A 17,074-nucleotide genomic window follows, 5' to 3' on the forward strand; every position below is an offset into this window, starting at 1 on the left:
AGATAACGCGCGCGAAAATTTAATAGAAGCTAAGATTAGATCTAAGAAATATTACGATAGGAAACTAAATGTAAAGGAATTTAAGGTAGGAGATAACGTATACCTATTAAAAGAACCCAAAAAGGGGAAACTATCCGACCAATATACAGGCCCCTATAAAATTATACAAATCCTAAAAAACCATAATGTTAAGTTAGCTATAAGTAATAATAGGTTTAGAATTGTACATATGGATAAGCTAAAACCCTCGCCACATCAAGCCCCTACCCCGGAATACCCCCACTCCGAAGATGACTATATCTCGGACACCCCGACGGAGGACGGGCCAGTAACCAGCCAACCACGACAGAATGAAGACCTACGCAAGCATACTAACTGCAATCGCACTGTTAGCCCTAACCTCTAATGGGCTAATAGGGTACGACTGCGGAGGCCGCGGTTTAAATATCACTACGCTCTCACTATTGGACATAGAAGAATGCAAAGTCGACGACATCGAGCCAAAGAAGGAAGAGGTCTACGTACAATTGCTACAGTTGAGCGAATTCGAGCACACATCAGGAATCCAGTGCAAAATTGAAGTCGACCGAACTGTCTATTACTGTGGGATGCACTCACACATATCTGCCGTACATAACGGCAGACGCGAATACATTCACGAAACATCGGCCGATACTTGTAGAAAACTGCACGAAACGGGAACCATCTCCTTAGGATTAAACGGACATCTCTCCGACATTAAACCAAATGCTACCAATCTGCGCGCAGTAACATTCGCAGGTTCCGTAAAAACCGACGGAGGATGTAGCGGGACTCAATACAGCGATCCGTACGGCACCTGGGATAACGCGATCGTCCAAGCCTCAATACGGATCACTACCCGGAAGCTGGAGTTACCCGTTAAACACAACACTAACGAGGTAATACTCCCCTCAGGTGTTCGCTGCCCCGTGACAACAGGAGAATGCAACGACGCAGACGGAGCCTCCACATACTGGTCGGTGTTACCTGCCGACAATTGCCATTTCGGCCGATACGATGTCCTATACGAAGGATTGGCACATCGCTTATCACCGAAATCATCGCATAAGGACTCCCCAACGGTCTACACGGTAACGACACAAGATACCACGTTCGCGCTGGCAAGCACAACCGAGACAAACATCTGTGGATATAAACTCCTGCGAACTGAGCACCCCAAGCTCTGCGTCCTCGAAACGCAGCCAGGACGCGTGTTCAAAGGTCGTTCAAAAATCAAAATCGACAATCTTGATATTTTCGCGTACGTAAACTCCAAGTTTATTTACGTAGAAAAACACCTCAGAACACAGCTATCACAACTATACAGAGACATAATGGAACAGAAATGCGCTCTAGAGAGACAAATCCTGCTCAACGCTCTCTCCCTTGCAAGCATTGCACCAGACGAGATGGCGCACAGAATTATGAAATCACCAGGGTACACCGCCATTACAGCTGGCGAGGTTATCCACCTCATCAAATGCGTACCTGTGGAATGCCGAGTACGACCCGTCGACAATTGCTACAACGAGCTTCCCGTCACCCACCAGAATAAATCCCTTTTCCTATTACCCAGATCAAAAATACTCACAAAATCTGGAACACTCAGGGACTGCAACGAACTCCTACCAGCGATGTACCAAGTGCACAACATATGGTACCGACTGACACCGAAACCAGTGGAGTCAATCGCACCTCCGACAATCCAGCCGTTAACCAAGCCGTCATGGAGATACGTAAGCCCTGACTCGCTCGCCTCCAGCGGCATTTACACCAGCGAAGACCTGGATCGTCTGCGCGACCACATCATGTTCCCGATGGAAAAACCCTCAATGCTCAACACGATCGCCAGGGGAGCAATGGGACACGAAGTCCCCACAGGAAGTCTATCCATGCTAAACCTGCTAGACGAGAAAACACTCGACAAGCTAGCAGAAAACACGGGAGCACGCTTATGGAAAGGTTTCATAAGCTTCGGATCCGCCAGCGCCGGAGTGCTGGGCATCTTTGTCGTCGCACGACTTGCCAAATTAATAATAGACACACTGATCCATGGCTACGCACTTCACTCCGTTTACGGATGGAGCCTACACCTCCTGGGAGCCGTATGGACATCAGTCACGAACATATTATTACACATGGGAAGACCGGCCGACGGAGGACAAAATAACAAAAGGAAGCAACCACCACTGGGACCACTACCCGTACAGGAAGAATCAACACCCCTAGCCCCCCCCTCACAAGAAGAAGACTCCCCACCAATACAAAAAGTGAAAAGTGAAGTGCATGTAAATTATAAAGAATTGCGCAACCTCCTCAACGAAGAGGTATAGACTCGTTCACCACTAGGAAATAAGAAAGTGTTAACCTTAACATTAAGCATAAATAAAATTATACCCACTATGATATAGAACTGAAAAAGTTAGACATGGTCCAACTTTTTCTTCTAAGGGGGGAGGTGTCACGTCCGGCTACTTAAATTTTTCCACTCTTATGCAAAATAATTCTAAGTTCTTATAACACCGTTCGAAATGCGCGCCAATGCCGGCCATGACATCTAACTCCGCCTAGTGCCTGAGCGCGGCGCTCCGCAGCACCTGGGAACTTCCCTACCACGGCAACTCCCTACTCTAGAGAGTTCCCCCACTCTCGGCCGCCGCAACCGAGCTGCCGAAAACCGAAGGACCTCAGAGCGAGCCCAGAGGAGCTCAGTTCTAATCGCGCCGTCAAGCAGAGCAGTCACTTTTAAGACTCTCTCCGATTTCTAAAATTCAAATTCTAACTCTAAGATTCTAATTCTAATTCTAAGACTCTAATTCTAACTTTAACTCTAAGATTCTAACTCTAAAATTTAACTTAGATATTTTGTATTACTCGTAGTGTTATACTAGAATAAAAGTGTTATATATATATATATTCTAAATTCATTCTAAATTAGTTCCAACCTCGTGTATCTCCAAGCCTATATTATTTCTAAAACGCATCTCGAATTCTCTCGCCTGCACATGCCGAATAATCCATTCCTAACAAATTATTATTCTATAACATAGAAATATTTTCTGAACCTCGTAGTGATTATTCAGAGAGGACGAACCGCTCATAATCTCTCGCCGAAAGCAACAACAAACAGTGAGGACCGCCGCACGTTAATTATTGCAGAAGCGAAACGACGTTCAGAACGTTTAAATTTTACAATGCCTAAAACACGCGTCAAGTAATTCATTCCTAACAAATTACTATTCTATAACATAGAAATATTTCCTGAACCTCGTAGTGATTATTCAGAGAGGACGAACCGCTCATAATCTCTCGCCGAAAGCAACAACAAACAGTGAGGACCGCCGCACGTTAATTATTGCAGAAGCGAAACGACGTTCAGAATGTTTAAATTTTATAATGCCTAAAACACGCCGTGCAGGAAGAAAGAATCAACTACGGCGTATAACAGCACGACTACATCGCACTGAATCAACACGTGGTCTCTCTAATTTCATTGGAATCGACTATCATAACGACGCGGAATACGATAGATTGTTCGGCGACTCCGTGCCTTTTAGCATTAATAATAATAATAATAATCACGCGGACGTTAAATTACGGGAGTGGCCTACGCAATTGCACGCGATCGAAATCAAGAATTCCAAGGTGCCATTGAACGACATCCCGGACAACGATCCACGCCGTACAAGGTATCTGCAGAAAGGTCTGGCATCCTGTACACCCTCTACAACGCGGGTACCCCGGATCATCGCCATCCAGTCGTTGTCCATTCCTTGGAAATTAAAAAAGGTAGGTGCTCAAGATATTTCTTTACAACACGAGCCTCCCTTCTGCCCGGGAACCCGCGAAATACAAGAATCTATTTCGGAAACTACGTCTACGCATTTTTGAATCACTTAACAATAATAACTAATAAATTCTCTTGCAATTTTAGAAATATTAGCTTACCACGTGGTTTCCAGAATATTCTCTGCGCGTCTTAAATTTTCTCATCTCCCAAAAAGAGAAATCGTGCGAAACCTTTTTTTTTATCAAGGGTCAGTTTATGGCCCTCATAAAACTGCAGTAGGTATCCTACAGTCAACCCTTTGGAAAATTCTAAATCTTTCCAGAATATCTAGAAACTTCGTGAACGTGTTAGAACATTCAAATCGACCTCATGGCAATTATTTATTTTAACTAACATTAGTTTAAACAATCAACTCCTATGTGTCCAATAATACCGTCACACTTGGACATCCCCACCACTTTGCTTCTCCCCGAGGATGATTCCGAGGAAGAAACTATTGAAGAAACCCTAAATAACCTCCCGTATTGCCAACGGATAATCGGTTTTATTAATAAGGAAACAAGTGCCGCTCTCTGTACGGATTGCCATATGCGTTTACCTATTGGCGTGCAATCTGAGTGGTTAACTTGCGCTAAGCATCTCCTCGTTATCGGCGACGTACCGACCGGAGTCGTTTGCTCAGTCTGCAATTTTTACCGACTGTCGAAAACACGTGACATCGACCACCCTTGTTATCATTGCCAACGAGCTTACCTTCTGTACCGCCGTGGTGAAGAACCCTACCGTATCGACTCGGATGGTAATACAGTAATCACTATTTTCCACTCCGTCAACGATTCACTCGAACGATTCCGCGGATACATGGACTGATTCGTCAGTAATCGAACCTATACGAAACGCTCCCTTTCTCCCAAAACGCAACCGTGACCATAAAGGAAATACCTGTCGTCGTGGGTATCCCCGGAGTAATTCCGAAATACGACGTAGTCCGCCCCGCAGTTCGAGTTCGTAGGTCGCGATTTAAATTTCGCAAAATTTACGCCGCAACTGCACCCCCGGACGTAACAGTCTGTGTTTTGCGTGTGTGCGTACCTACACACACACTCTCTCTCTCTCTCTCTCTCTCTCTCTCCCTCTTTCTCTCTCTCGCACTTACTCACTTTTATTCTTACCTTGTAGAGGTGTTTGATGACTTTACTTCTGATGAATAATTGTTGCACGACTGTTAACAATGAGACGTTCCCATCTGACACACCGAATAATAAACAAATTTTTCTTCTTTCAGAAATTGTATCCACATTTAGAACGAATACACTCACGCACTTGATCGAAAATAAAGAATATATTTATCGATTGTAACAGTTAATCACAATCTCGGTTACTACTGATTGATTATTAAAATCACTCACAAAAAACGCGTTAAATGCAAAGCGCACGTTACTCGATGCGGATGACAATAGTCTGCGACGATGACAACAGACTGCGGTGACGCGACGTGACGCGATGACGCGATGCGACGCGACGATAACAATGACGGCGTTGCCGAACGTCCAAAGAAATCTATTAAAACGCATGAGAGCTTGCGTTAGAATCGATGGTGGTCATTTTGAGCACTTATTATAAATTTTTTTGAAACTAAAAATCCGCTCTTTTCAGAGCGGCCAAAAAACAACTCGCTCTTTTCAGAGCAACCAACACATTCATACGTGGAACATCTTGTTCGCAAAAACCTAAAATTAATTTTTCTTATGTCTCGCTTGCGAAAAAAGGCAAAACAGTAAATAATGTTGTTATTAAAAAAAAAAAAAGAAAAGCATAACGTATTATAATACGTTATAATATGTTTTTTTTTAATAACTTAAAAATTATACATATTATTATCACATGTAATGTATGTACGCGTTCACGTTCGGCAACGCCGTGATTGTTATCGTCGCGTCGCGTCGCGTCACCGCAGTCTGTTGTCATCGTCGCAGACTATTGTCATCCGCATCGAGTAACGTGCGCTTTGCATTTAACGCGTTTTTTGTGAGTGATTTTAATAATCAATCAGTAGTAACCGAGATTGTGATTAACTGTTACAATCGATAAATATATTCTTTATTTTCGATCAAGTGCGTGAGTGTATTCGCTCTAAATGTGGATACAATTTCTGAAAGAAAAAAAATTTGTTTATTATTCGGTGTGTCAGATGAGAACGTCTCATTGTTAACAGTCGTGCAACAATTATTCATCAGAAGTAAAGTCATCAAACACCTCTACAAGGTAAGAATAAAAGTGAGTAAGTGCGAGAGAGAGAAAGAGGGAGAGAGAGAGAGAGAGAGAGAGAAGAGAGAGAGAGAGAGAGTGTGTGTGTGTGTGTGTGTATGTACGCACACACGCAAAACACAGACATAAACAAACACTAACCATCGCGTGTAGCGAACAGCTGATCGCAGCGAGTGCCTCACACAGTCGCCCGCGTTGGATAATGAGTTGCGCCGCTCCTGCCTACCGCCCGTACTCGTGCCATAATTCGCTAAATATTTCTTTTAATAATTTGAAAACTAAGCTTCGGATCAAATTTTGGCAAAGGAAAAATTGTCTTAGAATTCAGTCAGGAATACGACATTTTAAGGACAAACGGTTGTTTTGAATCACCCTGTATATATATATATATGTATATGAAACGTCAGTTTCCAAGACCGGAAACAACCCCTCATTTTTTTGTATAGATTTTAAGTAAGTCTTATGCAGAAACTAGTGCCGTTCGAAAATTTTAAAAATAATAAGTACTTTTTTGGATATCAAGAATAATATATGATAGGGCAGCTTCGAAGACCAACATATTTTTTCATAAATACAATAAAATACATTAATTTTAACACTTAATTCTTTTAAATATACCATATGTAAGTAATAATACACTATATTTATGTCTTTTCAAGTTGGAATTTCAAAATATTTAATGAATATTTTGCATGTCCTGAAAAAAACCTTTTTGTAAAATTATATATTTATAGAGAGGTATTTTTCAGGTCGTTTATAATTTCATGTTTAAAATATATTATTATATCACATTTTATAGTTCTTATGATCTAAATAGAAAAACATAAAATTTAGAATCTAAATTATATTATAATATATTAATATATAAACTAATAACAGAATTATAGATAGAATATTTGCGACCTGAAAACTGCCGTTCAAATAAATATATCAACAACTAAGTGGTTTTCAGGACCATTAATTTTTTGTACAAAACATAAACTATGGTATTTTTTATTTGCTTAGATTTAAATTTAATAAAATGTGATTAATGGAAACATACACGCATATAATTTTACCAATAATCAGGTTTCTTTATTTCAGAAAAAGAAATCTTCTTTTCAAAAAGCATATTATTTATAAAATCTTGTGAAACTATAATAATAATACAAATTTCTGTTCTTAGGATATATTTCTTATTCATAGAAAACTTTAAATTCTGATATCTTGAAATTGATTATTTTTTTACTTTTTAATTGAAAATAATAATAATGCCTTAAACGTAAAATGTATATAATATATACAGATTGTTCACAAAACAGCAGTCCGTTTACAAAATGATAATTTATTAATTGGAAACTCAAAGTGCATTTTTATATTATATATCAAATCACAAAAAATTTTTTAAAAATTATTAACGAATAAATATCACAATTTTATCATTGACTAAATGGCAATAGTGATAATTGTTTAGTTTACGATCCCTTAAATATGCACATGTACTAATAAGTACTATATTTATATTTAATTTGTATTATTTGTATTATCCTAAGCAAATGGAAAAATAGAATAATTCTATATAATTTGAAAGAAATCAATAAATCTGAAAACTGCCTATTTATTGATATAATATTTATTTGTAGTTTTTAGGTCGCAATATAATATTTTGATGTACAGAGGATATTTCAGGAAGAATGATTAGTATTCTAGGACATAATTGTATATATCATTTTAAACAAAGAGTTTTTATAAATATGTGTATTATTTTGGACGGTTATAAAAACAATACAATGTTCAGTAATAAGAAAACATTTATTGACGCGAATACATTTATTAACGAATACATTTATTACTTTAATGAAATCAAATTTTGAAACAATTACATAAAATAAAATTAATACGAAACAATTACATAAAATAAATTTTTTTTCTTATTCATTGCATTTATTTAAAAATAAATTCTGTCGCATGTACTTTATGAAAACTTAAAAAAAAAAGTATTTATTTTTACTTAAAATAATATATCTATCTTTCTCTTTCACTTCTCTTTTTAAATATTAATTGTATCACAAATCTTTGTACTATAATTTTATTACAGAATGTGAGAGAAACAAAAGATAAGGAAAACAAAATATTTTGCTTTTAGTACTTAACACATAAGTCTCAAATGAATATCAAATTTTGAAACAATTACATAAAAAATAAAATGAATATGAAACAATTACACTAAATAAACTTTTTTCTCATTCATTGCACATTTATTTAAAAATAAATTCTATCACATGTTGTACTTTATGAAAAATTAAAGAAAAAGTATTTATTTTTACTTAAAATAATCTATCTATCTTTCTCTCTCACTTTCTCTCTTTATATCTTAAGTATTAATTGTATCACAAATCTTTGTACTATAATTTTATAACAGAATATGAGAGAAACAAAAGTTAAGGAGAACAAAATATTTCTCTTATAGTACTTAACACATAAGTCTTAAATAAATATAATTTATGATGACGAACAGCTTAAATGTATGAAAAAATTATGATTATAACAAAAAAGCTAAGAAATTAATGAATTTTATATAATTATAAAGCTTTATATAGCAAAATTTTATACGTTATATGTTGTAAAATTACTTTAGGCAGTTTGATTTCAGAAAATACATATGTAGAGATGAATATTATTCGCTCCCACTATCAGGGTCTGAAACATAGAATAATTATCTTATCTTTAATATTTTCGATAAAAGTATAAGAGATGTACGCACACATACACCCAATTATATAGGTGTAACTAAACAAACATATATGAAGCACACCGTCAGGTGCAGGACAATAAAGCAAATCGAAAAGTCCTGAGCCATTTTTTGATCTGAGTTTTCTTTTCGAGGCAGAACTCCCATCCACACTGCTGTTCGTTGTAGCCACGCGCTGATTAGCAAACTTTAACACCTTATAGCATCGAGAAAAAAGCTCGGATCAAAAAATGACTCAGGATTTTTCGATTTGGTTTGTTGTCCTGTACCTGATGCTATGCTTCATATGTTTGTTTAGTATTATACACACTCTGTATATTTAAAATTTATCGATTATTATACATATATAGTATTATTCAATATTATTAATAAAATTCAGTTAATATCAGTCTCAAGTATACATCTGTAGAGGACGGACGTGTTTTTGTTCGGGCTGTTACTGGCGTGATTTTGAATTTTTGATAGTTGGCTATTTGTGACATTTAACGTGATTTTAAGCTTTCTTTAACGTCATGGACGGAAGAAAGACGTGCAAGGGGTGTGACACTGTCGTGGCTAAGCCTGTAATTTGTGGTGACTGCAATTTTGCATCACATCCGTCCTGTCTCTCTCGAACGGGTCACCCTCATTCTAATGGGCAATTTACGAACTGTAAAAACTCTGCGAGTGCAGCGATGAGCCTGGATACAGACTCCGCCTTTCTAAAAAACATCAAGGATATGATTCGTGCTGAATTTCTTGTTTTTCGCACTGAAATGAGGGAGTTATATCGAGCAGATATGGATAAATTTAAGGAGGACATACGGTGCCTAGCGGAAAAAGTCAAACATGTCGAAGGTCTGTTGACTGAATCTCAGCCGTCTCCCCATTATCTCTTGAGGAGGATTTGATCGAAGAACTTGAGGACAGGAAGAGGAGATCAAAAAATTTAATCTTCTATAATCTCGATGAGCCGGATGGAGGAAACTGTACTGATGCTGATCTTGTAAATGATATCATCCGGAATATTCAACCTGATGCTCATGTGACGCGTATTTTGAGACTGGGGAAGAAAAAGCAAGATCATTTGAGACCGCTGCGAGTAACCTTCCAGGCTAAACGTGAAGCCATTGCGATCTTGAAGAACAAATCGCGTTATTCCGGTCCAGTCAAAATCTCACAGGATCAAACGCTTAAACAGAGACAGCATCTTAAAAATCTTCAAGATAAATTAAAAGAGTATAAGGATGCGGGTGATAATAATAAGACTATACGTTATAAAAATGGTGTGCCTAAAATCGTTGATGTAAATACATCCTCAAAAAACCTGCTCGCCTCCCTCTAATCTATTATCAGAATGTGCGTGGCCTGCGAACGAAACTTTGTGATCTGCGCTGTGCTATTGCATCTGTCTCCGATGATTATGACATTATTATTCTTGTCGAGACATGGCTGAACGATGGCATATCTGATATGGAATTGGGCTTTGATAATTTTAACGTTTTTCGAAATGATAGAAATAACTCTAATAGCGAATACTCGCGGGGAGGGGGTGTATTGATTGCTGTGAGAAATACTTTGTTTTGTCGTGTTTTGAATGTAACGGTGTCATGGGTCGAACAAATATTTGTTGACATTCGACTCGAGCATAAACACTTAATTGTGGGTACTGTTTATATACCGCCGGGCTCGGATCCGTCTATTTATGAATCTCACTGCCTCTCTGTGGGAGAGGTGAGAGCTGGGTCACTTAATGCAGCGATTTTAATTGTTGGTGATTATAATCTGCCTCAAATCCATTGGCACAATAATAATGACTTTCTGCAATGTGATATTGAACATTGCAGTAGAATGTCTTTGCAGGCGAATATTGTAATGCAATACTCCAATGAATTTGACTTTTTTCAGCATAATAAGATAGTAAATGTCGATTATAATGCATTGGACCTAGTTTTCTCTTCTTTACGCAGTGTTTCGGTGCGGACAGCCACAGAGCCTTTATGCGAATGCGACCGATACCATCCGGCTATTGCGATATCTGTTCAGTTACCGATGAAGATTTCTCTACCTTCTAAAGTTGAATGGAGATGGAATTTTAAGCGTGCGAATTACAGTGCTATTAATGATTATCTTGGCAGTATTTTATGAGATGATGAATTCAGGTATCTTGATGTAAATGCGGCTGTTGAATTGATGTATAATCATATTGAGTATGCGACATCTGCCTATGTGCCTAGATATCCGGTTCGCAGGTCTCTGCATCCTGCATGGTTTTCGGGGGAATTGATATCTCTTATTAAGGCTAAGAAATCTGCTCATTTCCGTTATAAATGTAGCAATCAATATTCCGATTATCTGATTTTCTCGAGACTGAGAGCGCAGTGCAAATCACTTGCATCGACATGCTTGCGGAGTTACGTACTTAACTCAGAGTCAGCGATCACCAAAGATCCAAAAATTTTTTGGAATTTTATTAATTCTATGACGACCTCCAATAAATCACCTACGTATATATACCATAACGATTCTTGTATCGATGATAGCTTGGATATTGCAAATTGTTTCGCAGATTATTTCGAATCTGTCTATTCCGTCTCTAATGGTCAAGTTTGTGACGTGATGTATGAGCATGACTTGAATATACGGGATATGGATATTTCCATTGGGGACATTTTCAACTTTATTAATTCCACTCAAATAAATTCCAGTCCGGGCGCCCATGGCATCCCATCGGTGCTTCTTAAGTCATGCAACTATATCTTGTCTAGAGTTCTGTGGATAATTTTTAATAAGTCCTTATCAAGTGGTATCTTTCCGGAATCCTGGAAGCTATCTATCGTTACTCCGATTTTTAAGAGCGGGGATGGGTCTTTAGTCTCCAACTATAGACCTATAAGTAAGCAAAGTATTATACCAAAAATATTTGAGAATTTGATTACTAATAAACTTGCTTTAATGTTGAAGAATGTAGTGATTGAGCAGCAGCATGGATTTATTGCTGGTCGTTCTGCGGTTACGAATTTATTGGTGTATCAGGATTTTATAAGCGCGACAATTGAGGATGGCTCCCAGGTAGATGCTATTTATACCGATTTTAAAAAAGCTTTTGATAGTGTTGACCATGCTACACTGCGTTGCAAATTGCGTGCCTTTGGCGGTAACATATTAAAATGGATAACTAGTTATTTAACTGATAGATTGCAGACCGTTAAGTACAATAATTGTCTATCCAGAGTTATAAAAGCGTCGTCAGGCGTACCACAGGGTTCTCATTTAGGCCCGTTACTATTTAATTTATTTATTAATGATATTGGAGAAATATTTTATCATAGTAAATTTTTGCTCTATGCTGATGATTTAAAGATTTTTCGTCGGGTGGATAACTCTGTGGATGCGGATCTTTTACAGCAAGATTTGCTTCGCCTTGACCATTGGAGCAATAGGAATAAATTACACTTTAATTTATCTAAATGTCATGTAGTTCGTTTTAATCATAAAATATTAGTGTATAAGCACGACTACATGATAGATGGGTTTACTCTATCAGTTGTTGATGACATACGAGATTTGGGTGTCACTTTTAGCGCGGATTTATCGTTTGGTAAACATATTCGAAATATCACGAGTTGGGCGTTTAAAAAACTTGGCTTTATAATGCGCTCTTTCAAGTATTTTAAAAATGTTTTTACTTTAAGATTGTTGTATTGCACGCTTGTTAAGTTTCAGCTGGAATATGCATCGATTGTCTGATCCGTATCGGAAGAGTTGTTGCATTCTGATTGAAAGAGTGCAGCATCGATTTCTCCGCAGGATGAGTTTTCTTACGGACAGGCCAATGCGTTTCTCCGATCATACGTATGATGTAATTTTGAAGAAGCTTAATTTAAGCACATTGGAAGATAGAAGAGTTCTTTTAGATTTACTGTTTTTATATAAATTGATCAACGGCCATATCTGTTGTTCGGAATTATTGGCACGAGTAAATTTGCGTATCCCAGCTAGGCCTCTCAGAATCAGTCCAATTTTCGGGGAAGAATTTCATCGTACCTCATTTGGTAAATTTAAACCGCTAAACAAACTTAGCATATTGGCGAATAAATTTTCAGATCGTGTCGATTTCTTTCACTGTTCGCTCTACTCATTCAAACGATCTCTATCGAAATGTTTTCACTAATTTATCACGTATATTTTGTTTCTGATTGTTAATACTTATATTGCGTTGTCTCTTATTATAATTATTTTAATTATGTCTTTTACTGATGTTAATACATAAAATTTTCAATTTTGTTTTTTGTATTAGAGGGATGAGTCCCGTTAAATAAATAAATAAATAAATAAATAAAAATATAAAATAAGAAATTAGAATTAAAATCAAAATAAGCTTATTTTAAATACATAGCAAAAAAAGATGAATATAACATATGTCGCAAATATGTGTGTGTGTGTGTGTGTGTGTGTGGGTAGGCGAGCATAATGTGCTATTTCAAGAAATATGCAATTCTGGCGATCATCTATAACGCGACGGCTAATAAATCCGAGCTGCCGGCCGGTGCGTCGGCGCAAGCCCGCGCGCGCTCGCTCTAGCGCGTCGTCAAACATCGCGCGCTCTCGCTCTAGCGCGTCGTCAAACATCGCTCGTTCGAAACACCGGCCGGCAGCTCGGATTTATTAGCCGTCGCGTTATAGATGATCGCCAGAATTGCATATTTCTTGAAATAGCACATTATGCTCGCCTACCCACACACACACACACACACACACACACACATATTTGCGACATCCCGCCCGCCTCGTCGAGATGCGAGCGACGACCAACCTCGCGATTCCTTTCTCATAGATGCATTCTTTTGTGGCGTTCGATTCTGTCTCTCTCGTTCTGTCTCTCTCGTTCTGTCTCTCTCGCACTCGCGTCCGCGCACTACACCGCAATTCGCACACTTAAACTGCACATTTTCTGGTCTCTCTTGGAAAATCATCTGAGCCACCGACCTATGAGGAGCTTCGCACGTTCCTGCAGGAGCAACTGATGACGCAGGAGGTGCTGCAGACGATCAGCGCCGAGTCGTCCGGCAAGTCAATGGAGAAATCCGGGAAACCTGCTCGCTCCAGTCTAGTAGGAGGTAAAGGGCCGGACTCGAACCGCAGCTGCCCCCTGTGCAAAAGGGAACACTTTTTGGCTTATTGTGACCTATACAAGAGGAAGACGGCACAGGAGAAACGCGAGGCCGTCACTACTCACCAACGATGTTGGAACTGCCTGGGCCGCCACTTACTTGGAGAGTGCAACTCCGCCAAGGTATGTGTCAAGTGCTCAGCTCGCCACCACACATCTTTGCACGATGCCTTCACCGCTGTGCCCACCGCCGGGCCATCCGCGTCGGCTACAGTGCACGTCGCCAAGCAGCCACCTGCGGAGTGCGGACCGGTTTTACTCGCGACAGCTCGTGTGCGGGTAACGGATCGCGTCGGAGTCCGTCACATCGTCCGCGTGCTCGTGGACCCGGGATCCGAAACCTCACTAATAGCCGAGTCTCTCGCGCAGAGACTACGCCTCTCCCGAACCCCGTCGTCAGTGGCCATCTTCGGGGTCGGAGGTGTTCAGACGGGCTCTTCACGAGGTCGAGTCGCGGTCACCGTGTCTTCGTTAACTGGACACTTCTCGCTCGCAGTGTCATCCTTGGTGTTGCCGCGGCTGACGATCTACAGCGGCGCGTCAGACGGCGTGACTCGGTCGTGGTCTCATATTCACGGGCTCGAGCTCGCTGATCCCGAGTTCCACCGCCAGGATCCCGTGGAACTGCTGTTGGGAGCGGACGCCTACGCCAGCATCGTGATGCCCGACCTCCGACGTGGAGAACCCTCTGAACCAATCGCGCAGCGGACTCAGCTAGGTTGGGTGCTGCTGGGAGCCGCAGGCGTCGGTCACGTTGCAACTCAAGTGTCGTCTTTGCAGTGCTCCGCTGTGGAAGAGCTCACCAGGCTGGTGCGACGCTTCTGGGAAGCAGAAGAGCTTCCTCGGGTCGCGCTGCCGTTGACCGCCGACGAACTCGCGTGCGAGGAGCACTTCGCGCACACGCACGAGAGACTTAGCGACGGTCGCTATCAAGTGCGATTGCCCGTGCGCTCGGATCTGCCTGACCTTTCGTTCACACGTCGCGCCGCTTCCCGCATGCTGGACGTCATGTCGCGAAAATTCGTCCGCGACAGCGACTTCAGTGAGCGGTACCACCTCTTCATGGCCGAATACCTGTCACTCGGTCACATGTCGCAAGCCGTCGGACCGTCGCCTGCGTCGAAGACTCCGCTTTGCTACCTGCCGCATCACGGAGTGCTGCGGGGCTCCGGGCCCGAAGCCAAGATCCGCGTGGTCTTCAACGGCTCTTCACGCAACGCGGCCGGCGCTTCAATCAACGCCTTTCTTCACACCGGACCGAATTTGCTGCCGGCGCTCGCGGACGTTCTGATCCGTTGGCGACGTCACCGCTACGTCTTCGTGGCAGACGTGGAAAAAATGTACAGGCAGATCCTGGTGCACCAGGACGACCGAGACCTGCAGCGGGTTCTGTGGGGAGAGAAAGACAAGCCGTCAGACTATCAGCTCAACACCGTCACCTACGGCTTGGCAAGCGCACCGTACCTCGCCATCCGCGTGCTGCGCCAGCTAGCCGCGGACGAGGAGAGCCGCTTCCCGTTGGGCGCCGACGTGTTGAGAGGAGACATTTATGTCGACGACATACTCACCGGAGCGGGTGATTTGGAGGAGGGACGTCAGCGTCTGATGCAGGTGTCAGCTCTCTGCAGGGCGGGCGGTTTCCCTCTGCGAAAGTGGGCCGCAAATCATCGGGCCCTCCTGGAGGAAGTCCCGATCGAACACCGCTTGACGTCTTCAGCCGACGCCAGCCTGCCGACGGACGACCACTCCGTGCTGGGCCTCCGATGGAATCCGGACAGTGACGACTTCGCGTTAATAGTGCGGAGAACACCCCACACCACGCCTACAAAGAGATCGGTGTTATCTCAAACCGCTAGACTGTTCGATCCGCTAGGCTGGATGGCGCCACTCATCGTGCGAGCGAAGCTGCTCGTCCAAACTGCATGGTTGCAGCAGCTCGATTGGGACGCACCGTTGGCCAAAGAAGAAGCTTCGTCGTGGACCATGCTGGAGGAAGAGCTGCCGCTGCTAGAAGGAGTTCGACTACCGCGTTGGTTTGGCAGCGACGTCTCCGCGAGTGCCTGGGAGCTCCACGGCTTCTCGGATGCCTCCGAGCGCGCCTACGCCGCCGTGGTATACCTGCGATCCAATGTCGACGATACACCTAGCATCTTCCTGGTTGCTGCCAGGTCAAAGGTCGCCCCGTTGAAGAGAATATCGCTCCCTCGCCTGGAGTTGTGCGCTGCGACCTTGCTAGCCAAACTAGCCGAGCACATACGGGTTACGCTGGGCCTGAAAGTCTCGGCGGTGAACCTCTGGACGGACTCCACAGTTACGCTCGGCTGGGTACGTGGACACCCTACAAAATGGACCACATATGTAGCAAATCGTGTGAGCGAAATACAGCGAGCAAATCCAGAAGCAAAATGGCGACACGTACCTGGCCGAGAAAATCCAGCCGACTGCGCATCCCGAGGAGTATCACCGAGGGAGCTTCTCTCACATCCTCTCTGGTGGAGGGGGCCGAACTATCTCTGCGAAAGCCCGGAAGCCTGGCCAAAGGACGCCAGTATGGAAGCCGCCGATGACATCCCGGAGCAGCGACCGCTGCGATGTCTCGTGGTTGCCGACGTTCGGGAACCCGAAGAACTCTGCCGTTTCTCGAGTCTCCGTCATCTACTCCGCGTCTCCGCCTGGATGTGGCGCTGGCGGAGCCGATACCACCAATCTGCAGAGATCAAAATGGGCACGGCGCGTCCGGCACTCTTGGAGCCACGAGAGCTGGAAGCGGCAATGCGCCGCTGGATCCGGGTGGTGCAGTTAGTGCACTTTCATCCGGAACTGGATGATGCCCGCGCCGGGAGAGCCATGCCTCGACGAAGTCCACTCCGCAAGCTGGCTCCGACGCTCGACCACGAAGGGATCCTGCGGGTACAAGGAAGGCTGAAACATTCCGTTTTAGACAACGATCAACGCCACCCTACAATACTACCACCGGAGTCCCGGTTAACTCACCTGGTGATAGACGCCTGTCACCGACGCACGCTGCACGGGGGAGTCCAGGCCACCTTGACTAGCATCCGGCAGCAGTTCTGGATCCCGCGGGGACGTCAGCTGGTTCGCCGACATATCC

At 42.3% G+C, this 17,074-nt stretch overlaps 2 protein-coding genes and 1 long non-coding RNA gene across 3 annotated transcripts; 2 read left to right on the plus strand and 1 right to left on the minus strand.

Moving 5' to 3' along the window:
- The first annotated feature begins 1,355 nt into the window (after positions 1–1,355).
- LOC145939887 (uncharacterized) lies at positions 1,356–2,354 on the plus strand. The gene has a single exon (XM_083044517.1). The coding sequence runs from the start codon at positions 1,356–1,358 to the stop codon at positions 2,352–2,354; it is 999 nt and encodes a 332-aa protein (XP_082900643.1).
- A 7,284-nt stretch (positions 2,355–9,638) lies between these two features.
- LOC145939888 (uncharacterized) lies at positions 9,639–15,568 on the plus strand. The gene is made up of 5 exons (XM_083044519.1): positions 9,639–9,647; positions 9,763–10,095; positions 11,754–11,861; positions 13,807–15,494; positions 15,550–15,568. The coding sequence occupies exons 1-5, from the start codon at positions 9,639–9,641 to the stop codon at positions 15,566–15,568; spliced, it is 2,157 nt and encodes a 718-aa protein (XP_082900645.1).
- Positions 15,569–16,247: 679 nt separating this feature from the next.
- On the minus strand, positions 16,248–17,006 carry LOC145939876 (uncharacterized). The gene is made up of 3 exons (XR_014425914.1): positions 16,957–17,006; positions 16,382–16,884; positions 16,248–16,300 (listed from the first exon to the last, which is right to left on the minus strand). It is a non-coding gene; the product is annotated as an uncharacterized LOC145939876 (long non-coding RNA).
- Between the last annotated feature and the right edge of the window lie 68 nt (positions 17,007–17,074).

This window comes from Prenolepis imparis, unplaced genomic scaffold (genome assembly GCF_030444845.1).
Source record: "Prenolepis imparis isolate NDT839.2.m4 unplaced genomic scaffold, iyPreImpa1.0 SCAF_8, whole genome shotgun sequence".
NCBI classification, from domain to species: domain Eukaryota; kingdom Metazoa; phylum Arthropoda; class Insecta; order Hymenoptera; family Formicidae; genus Prenolepis; species Prenolepis imparis.